The 9521-nt window shown below is 32.3% G+C and overlaps 1 protein-coding gene across 1 annotated transcript; it reads left to right on the forward strand.

Annotated features, from left to right (window-relative positions):
* The first annotated feature begins 7909 nt into the window (after nt 1-7909).
* LOC132036895 (RING-H2 finger protein ATL8-like) lies at nt 7910-8782 on the forward strand. The gene has a single exon (XM_059427304.1). It carries the CDS (start codon nt 7990-7992, stop codon nt 8608-8610), a length of 621 nt encoding a protein of 206 aa, XP_059283287.1. The 5' UTR covers nt 7910-7989; the 3' UTR covers nt 8611-8782.
* The last annotated feature ends 739 nt before the right edge of the window (nt 8783-9521 follow it).

Raw genomic sequence — 9521 nt, forward strand, 5'->3', positions numbered from 1 at the left:
AAAACAAAAAGGAAAGATAATAGAATGAAAGACTAGCCCATGGTGGGTTTGGGATAAGAAACTAAGGTTCGGAATATTTCGGGTAAAATCGATAACCCGATTTGAAAATATATTATTGGTTCGTAGATATCTGGTTATTTAAAGGTTTGAAAAAAGTACAATATTATTTGATTATCGAGTTATCGATTGAGAATTCTGCTTGTTAAATTTCTCTAGTGGTTTAGCCGACAACACAATAGGCTTTAAAAAAACTGCATTTTACCCCTTTGTATATCAAGCAACATAGCATTTTCACTTTCTCGTTTCTTAATGTCAAAAAAAATTGAATTTTGACTTAAAATATACCAAGGAAATCTTTTTTCTTTGCAACTTCAGTGGCTCATTTGTCCAGCCTACATAGACCAAATCATAACTGAACCATTAATAACCGATAATCAATATTTTATTGATTCAATTATCGGTTTAGCATGGTTATACATTGACCTATATTGAGAATTCCTTGGAAATTCATTGACAATTACTTTGCCAGGTTCTAGGGAGGCTACTATTTTTTTTTTTTGTCGATCGAATTGTTTTTCTTCTCATTCCACTCATCGCCTCATAATGGTACTCGAATGCATTTAAGATCTTGAATATTCAGCCACATCGCACTTCGATCGGATTGAGGTTTCCACTCTGTCCTAAGACAAATCAAAGAAGAGTGGGGAACCTTTCACTATTTTTGAAATTTGACATCAGAAAGTATTTTCACACCATCGACTAAGTGATATATGCAACCCTACAAGAAATGGTTGAGAGAAAAATGCTTATGTTGGACCAGTCAATTTAAACGCAATAAAAACAAGGGGATTTGCGTTGTGTTGTCAATTCCCATGCTTTAAAAAGGAAAATCTAAGCCAAAATCTGCGCTTTATTTTGCTCTATCTTATGATATATCAACTTTTTTTCCATTCAGGCAAAGATAAGATACAATGACAAGAGGCAAAGTGTAAGGATTATAAACCAATATAGGTTATTGATAAAACGACTGCCAACTGATTCTGAATTCGATTCACATTATATATCCACTTATATATAGGTACACCCACATAGTATCATCTTTTATCACTAAAATAGTCCTATTTTGTCGTCTATTCTAACGTTAAATCATGAGAAATTATGTTTCTATGTATTTAACCGGAGTCGAAAATCTAACTTTATGAGTTTTTAAGGTTAGATTGATACCTTTAAGTAGTAATAACTACTTCTAAATTTAATATTTCTACATATTTGATAAAAATATAAATACTTTCTGAGTAAAAGCTACTATATTCGGTCGAATCTGTATCTGGACTTCTAGCTCAGGCATTGTATATAGTTATTCACACTAGATGTAATATGTATTTTTATTTTTATTTTTAATCACTAAACTTTATTTACTTAATTTGACGGAAATATCAGCTGCAAGTAATTTTTTTTATTATCACATAACCGACATAATTTATGTTGAATAACTGTTGTTACTAGTTACAAGACGCGTGATCCATTGGTCCTACTTACTTGCTATAATACAAAATCAAAAAGGCGATTATGAAGTTCAAGACTTCTCAATTAAGATATTTAATAAAATAATTTAAAATATAAAAAGTTGAAATGGTTTTTTCCAATCTCATGATTTGGAGCAAGCAAACGGGACCTATAAGTCCACTTGTCGAGTAACAAAGAGAACCCTCACATAAATTATTTTATGTTATTTGTATGACATATAAAATAATTATTATCGCTAATTATTGGGAAAGAAACGCAAATTGATTGTCAGTTGCATCCATGGGGTAAGACTCAATAGTAGCTCATGAATTGACTCTTGTTACACAAATTGAAATCAACCAATCCTTCTTTTTTGTTTTATTGAAAAAAAAAAAAATCATCTAGTGTTTGTAAGTTTGAACTTCAAAAAAGGGTCAAAATGCAACTAAAGTATTCAAAATGGCTTAAGATTTATATTTTTCTCCACCTATTTACCCTTAACATTAGTTTTCGGGTAAAAGATGTTCCACTTTCTAACCATTGAATTTCAATGTTCATTAATATTATCCCTTTTGGCACATGTAGGGCTTTAATTAAATAGGTGGCACTGAATTATTTATCCACGTGGCCGCAGCCATAAATAACCTGACTCGTTCGGGTTACGAAAATAAGTAGAAACCATTTGTTCGTACACGTCCTTCGAATTTTAACGCTTTGCGACTGAATGGATCCAAAAAAATGATATCTTCTTCGATTGAAGCTGCGATTTTTCGTTCAAGACCAGTGCAAACAAGCTTCAATCAAATCCAAATCTAGGTTCAACTTAGCTTCTTCATCCTTTAACAATGATGGATTCTTAGAAATCCAACCCCAACAATTCCAAACAAACAAATTTGTATGGATCAGGTTATTTATGGTATGAAATCTAATATCCACATGGATCAATAAATTAGTACACCTATTTAATTAAATCCCCGCATACGTAATCTCATAACTCCGTTAAAAGGAAGGGCATTTTAACCATAAAAAGTAATTGTGATCGAATAAGTGGATGGAGAAAAAAATTTAACAAGAAAATTAGAGTTAATAACAATTAAAGTGTAATAAGTGAAAGGAGGATAAATTTAAATCAATTTCAATATGCTTACATTTTAAACCATTTTTCATTTGAACTTTTATAATTAATACATTCGAGTTGGAACATATAGTTGAATTGACACAAGATCAAAAATATTGTCTCCTAATTGGATACTCCATAAGGTTGCTCCTTTCTCTCATCTCAAGAGCTACTTTTTCAAGACTAACTTTTCACTCTCCGTATGCGACGGAGCCAATCTTTTATCTGCCTCCTCCTAAACCCTTTATTTTAGTGTGGTTTTGTTGGTGACAACACCAGCCTCCATGTTTGACTATACATATGATGAGAATCAATTAACACTAATATAAATTATTTGACATGACATCAAGTTCATCTTCAAAAATATTTCAAAAGATTTGACTTCTCCGATAATCATAGTATATTGTACAACTCACAACATTCAAGATCCAAAATTTATGGCAACCAAAGGTATGGTGAAATAGTACAAGTTCTTCCACCTTTAATCAATAATATTGAATTCGAGACTTAAAAATAAATTTTTATTAGTGTGAAGCACAAAAACCTTTCATAATAATCTTTCTACGACGTGAGATTTGAACCTTCCACCTTAATTGTGGAAGATAAGAAATTCATCGAGTAAACGAACCCTCGACCCTGAAAATCTTATATTAATTCAGGAAATGAATGTGTTGTCTCCTCACATTATATTGGACAATACTTAACTCATGAACTAGTTTTGAGCATTGAGTTTGGTCCAATATTCACTTTCTTTACATGATATCAAAGTCAGGATCATCCATGTTTTCTCTATACCTGGCTTCCATTTCACATTATTCGCGTTTGAAATATCCAATTCTACGTGTGCGTTAGCTATTGTCTAGCTATCTTCTTCTTATATGATTTTGGACAATACTTACCGCATTAACTAACTTTTAGGGCTTGTTTGGTTTGAAATATCCAATTCTACGTGTGCATTAGCTATTGTCTAGCTATCTTCTTCTTATATGATTTTGGATAATACTTACCACATTAACTAACTTTTAGGGCTTGTTTGGTCGGGAAAGTTATCTCGGGATAGTTATTCCACCCTCAATGTGGGATAAATTCATCCAAAATTTAATTTCGAAATTAATCATCCCTTATCCCTCGTACCAAACTAGCCCTTAATTCTTTCAACCTTAAAGCACCTTCCCTTCTAGCAAGTCCAAGAACTCCATCTGCCCCACTATATACTCAATAATATTCATAGCTTACTCCACTTACATATATCTTAGCTACTGTGTAGTGTCTACTTATATATCCATAAAGACATTTCAACCTCCTGTCTTTGAAATTGAAAACCCTAACCCTCAATTATTAACATCTGTCCCTAAATTATGACTCGTCCCTCTAGATTTCTATTAACCAACCAACTAAAGAAAAAAAAAAGTTATTTGTGGAGGTTGAAAGTTACAATTCGAGGGGGTTTTGGCCTCCACTAATTGCTTAAGGAGACTAAAACCCCTGCGAATTGCAACTTTCAACCTCCACAAATTACCCATTTTTCTGTAGTGAACAACTCTTCCTCCACACTAACTTTTGGTTCTTTCACCCTTAAAACACTCGGGGCCGATCTAGCCCTTAAGGTATGGGTTCTTGGGAACTCAGTGACTTTTGTTCATACCCTGTATCTATATTAAAAAAAATTATAAAAGTTTATGGTATGGATTTCACCGACGTGACTGGACAATTTGTCCGATCACATCTGGCAATACACTTTAATTGTGGAAGATAGGAAACTCATCGAGTGAACTAACCCTCAACCCTAAAAATCTTATATTAATTCAGGAAATGAATGTGTCGTCACATTACATCGGACAACACTTAACTCATGAACTAGTTTTTAGTATTGAGTTTGGCCCAATATTCACTTCATTTACATGATATCAAAGTCCGACTCATCCATATCTTTTTTGTCTACTCCATTCTTGGCTCCTATTTTACATTATTCACATTCCAAATATTCACTCCTACATACGGAGCTACTTATTATCCATTCTTTCACTTTTAAAACACCTTTTTTTGTTTACTATCCGGTGTTCGGTATCCGTATTGAAAGTTGAAACACAGCTAAATCTGGTTCACACGTTGCAGAGCCTATTTTGGGAGCACCGCTTCCAACAAAATTTTTTGTATTACTATTATATATAAAGGACAATCAAGAGGTATTTGTAGTCCTCACAAAAGTTTCCAATTTAATGTTAAGCTTTTCAATTAATTACTTCTAGGTCTCAAATTTATTTTTTAATTTTATTTTCTACTTTTTATTACTTTACTACTATATATAAGGGAGAATACCCATTTTTTGCAGTCTTCACGTGATTTTTTTTTTTTTTTTGACTCTTTTTACCCCTAATTAAAATTTTAATGGCTTTGTGAATCTTCACACATTTTGGTAAATTTTGAAAACTTTAAGGACTACAAAAACTTGAAAAATAAATGGATCAATCACGTGAAGGTTATCAATCACTTGAAAACAAACACTGGGTTGTTGTTGTTGTTAAGGACTTTTTTCATGCCCCTAAAAATGATGATTATGAAAAAGGTTACAGAGGCCCCTCAAAGCATACTCATACATATTTGAATCTTTTATGTAGAAATACTATTAAACTTGTTTCAAATTATGTTTTTCCTTAAGAATTTATTAGAGACACATAAAGAGTTATCATGTCATTCAATTCTATCTTAATATAGGCTTAATTATTGAACTAAAATATTATTCTTATCATATTATTTATTATTTATTAATGTTATTTACCATTTGCTATTTTAATTTTTTATTCATCCATTTAGTACAATTTTTTTTAATTTTCTCCTACAATCTTATTTCGTACATGCCGGCGAACATAAGTAATTTATAAGGAATTCACTTAAGTTTGGATTAAGTTTTAAATTAAGAAAATATATATAAATAACCTATATCATTGTTAAATACTTCAAAAATGTAAATTATAGTCCCTCCGTCTCAATCGAAAAAATGAATTCCGAAGTACGGTACTTAATTAATACATTTTATGTGCGCACACTATTAAAATAAAATTTATTCACTATATTAAAAGAGTAACTATAAAAATATTAGTTTTATATATTCTAAAAATGTTTGAAAAAATAATGTAGTTAAAGAGAATACAATTTAATTTTCAAACAATAATAATACTAGACAATTGCAAAAATTATATTTTTTACTTTTTTCTTAAATATTAAAATATTTTGTAAAATATCGGATAATCAATATTTTATATAGTTTAGGATAAAATAGTTACGTTTAACATGAAAAAGTTATTACAATGTAGATTTCATAAAATGGTTATTAAATTAAGAAAAGGTCAAAAATGTTATTTTTTAACATGCATCTTTTGGAAGGTAAAAGAAAGCTTAAAGTCAGTACAATTAATTCTATCGACTTTTCAGTATTTTTTTCTAATTTAATTTGAAAGAATCTACAAAAAATTCTTGTAATATCAAGGCTTTTAATTATTTATATTTATTTGCAAGTTAACTTTATTGATTTCATCATGCAACAATATTTGCGCCAAATATATTTGACATACATTGAATACTGTAATATCCTTGGTAAAAAATAAGTTAGCCAATATGGATTCAATTCAAAGAAACAAATGAAATTAATTTAACATATGAAAACTCAATTTGGATTATCAGAGACTTTAATCTCAAAAAATTCAAGTAAAATGGAAATTAGAAGAGCTTTCAAATGTTTGATTTTTTTTTCTTTTCTAAATCTAATATATAAACTAAGAAAAATACTTTTCTTTAATTTTCAGGTACGTTTTTGTCATTCAATATTTTAGAAGTCTTTTGAAGTATCAGATTCATGTTACAAAAACAAAGCAACAAAGGCAGAAAAATTTAAAAGATATCTACAAATTAAAATTTTAACGTCAATTTAGACCTGAACTTAGCATGAGCTAAATAACACTAATCTTCAAAATATCTCCAAAATTCAAATCTGAAATATCTGATTAAGGCCAAGCCCCTTAAAGCACCTTCCTTTCAAACCGTCCAACAACTCCATCTGTCCACTTATTATTTATTAATATCCACAGCTTACCAGACACATACATATCCTAGCTATGCTGTCTACTTATATATATCCATAATGACAAATTATATTTCCTCTCTTACAAAATTGAAAAACCCTAACCCCTTCGGGATAACCCTTATCCCTCGACGCTCGTACCAAACTAGCCCTTAATTCTTTCAACCTTAAAGCACCTTCCCTTCTAGCAAGTCCAACAGCTCCATCTGCCCCACTATATACACAATAATATTCCTAGCTTACGCCACTTACTTATATCTTAGCTACTGTGTAGTGTCTACTTATTTATATATATATATATATATATATCCATAAAGACATTTCAACCTCCTGTCTTTGAAATTGAAAACCCTAACCCCTCAATTATTAACATCTGTCCGTAAATTATGACTCGTCCCTCTAGATTTCTATTAACCAAGTACTCTTCATCCACATTAACTAACTTTTGGTTCTTTCACCCTTATAACACTCGGGCCGAAGGGCTGGGTTCTTGGGAACTCAGTGACTTTTGTTCATATTCTGTATTTATATTTAAAAAATTATAAAAGTTTATGGTATGGATTTCACCGACTCACCGACGTGACCGGACAATTTGTCCGATCACATCCGGTTTCAATACACTTTAATTGTGGAAGATAGGAAACTCATCGAGTGAACTAACTCTCGACCCTAAAAATCTTATATTAATTCAGGAAATGAATGGGTCGTCACATTACATCGGACAATACTTAACTCATGAACTAGTTTTTTTATTGAGTTTGGCCCGATATTCACTTCATTTACATGATATCAAAGTCCACTCATCCATATCTTTTTGTCTACTCCATTCTTGGCTACTATTTTACATTATTCACATTCCAAATATTCACTCCTACATACAGAGCTACTTATTATCTATTCTTTCACTTTTAAAATCTTTTTGTTTACTATCTGATGTTCTGTATCCGTGTTGAAAGTTAAAACACAACTAAATCTGAATCGCACGGTGCAGAACCTATTTTAGGAACACTGCTCCCAATATAATTTTTTGTATCTCCAAAATTCAAATATGAAACCTTTGATTAAGGCCTAGGCCCCTTAAAGTACCTTCCTTTCAACCGTCCAACAACTCCATCTGTCCACTATATATTTATTAATTATTAATATCCACAGCTTACCAGACACTTACATATATCTTACCTATACTTTTATACTTATATATATCCATAGCGACATTTCAACCTCCTCTCTTACAAAAAATTGAAAAACCCTAACCCCTTCAATTATTAACATCTCTCACTAAATTATCATGACTCGTCTCTCTAGATTCCTTCTAACCACCACCAACTCTACCTCTATAATATCCGGTGCGGCGGATCAGGCGGCGGATTCATATCCGCCGTCCGATCCGCCGGCGGCAGGAGAATCCGACTTCGTCGTGATTCTCGCCGCGCTACTCTGCGCGGTAATCTGTGTCTCCGGTCTTATTGCAGTTGCACGTTGCACTTGGCTACGACGTAGCAATGACACGCCGGAAAATGATAATTCACCAACTATGGTGAAGAAGAATAAAGGATTGAAGAAGAAAGTTTTGAAGAGCTTACCGAAATTCAAGTATGATCCAACGGCGAGTTTTGGTGGTGGTACGGAGTGTGCAATTTGTTTGTTAGAGTATGTTGAAGGAGATGAGATACGAGTGTTGCCGAATTGTGGACATAGGTTTCATTTACAGTGTGTTGACACGTGGCTTGTGTCGAATTCGTCGTGTCCTACGTGTCGGCAGATACTAGTTGTTGCTCGTGCTCCGTGCCGGAAGTGCGGCGAGGTTCCGGCAATGGCCGGCGGATTCTCCGGCAACGGTGGTGGTTCGATTATAACACCGGCGGTGGAATCTCGGACTTGTGCTAGTACAAGTAACTATTTGCTGTAAGCCGGGGAGCAATTATTATGTGTTTTATGAGACATGTGAACCTATGCAACACTAAATTTTTTATGTATATAGTTTGTAGAACTGATCTGATATTATCTACTAGGAGACATGATATAAAAAGTCTTAATGGTACGCTTGGCTGAAAACTAAGTTTTCGTACTTGGTGCTGGAAGTGCGGTGAGTTTCTGCGATGTCTGGCAAATCCTCCGATGATGGTCCGATTACTACTAAAAATGTGCCGATTACGTGGGGATTTTACTTGGGAAATTTTTTCCTTTAGTAAGTTTCTACGGATTTTCATGGAGAATTCTTATCATTCCGAAAATCTAAAATGTTTACATGCGGATAATTTTCCCAGATAAATTTAGCTGCAACACAATACCAGGATTTAGAGTCCGTTTGGATTGGCTTATAAGTTGCTTATAAGCTGTTTTAGCATTTTTGAGTGTTTGACTGGTCAGTTTAAAATCATTTTGTGCTTAAAATAAGTTTAAAAAATTAATTGGGTCAGTTTAGCTTAACTTATTTAAAGCAATTTATAAATCAAAAAAATAAGTTGGGGTAAAAAAAAAAAGTAAGTTGGACTATTCCAACAGTTTATAATTTGTTTTTTTTAAGCTCATCCAAACAGGCTCTTACTTGGGAAAATAAATCTACAAGTACCAATTTCTTAGGTAAATTCGTAAATTTGGAGTCACTTAGCCTCAACATAATATCTGAGGATAGGTAAATTGAACAAAAAATAAATTAAAAATCAATCTCTTTGTATATTTGCAAGAAATTTTCCATGTAAGTGTACTTAGAAATTTTGTTGGGAATTATTTCTTGGGCTAGTACAAGTAATTATTTGGTCCAAGGGATAAGTAACGGAGTTAACACGCAAAAAGTAGCCGACCATAATTGTAACTGTA

Source organism: Lycium ferocissimum, chromosome 11, assembly GCF_029784015.1.
Source record: "Lycium ferocissimum isolate CSIRO_LF1 chromosome 11, AGI_CSIRO_Lferr_CH_V1, whole genome shotgun sequence".
Taxonomy (NCBI): Eukaryota; Viridiplantae; Streptophyta; class Magnoliopsida; order Solanales; family Solanaceae; genus Lycium; species Lycium ferocissimum.

Coding starts and splice junctions, on each gene's coding strand:
- LOC132036895 (XM_059427304.1), top strand. CDS start 7,990: ATGACTCGTCTCTCTAGATTCCTTCTAACCACCACCAACTCTACCTCT.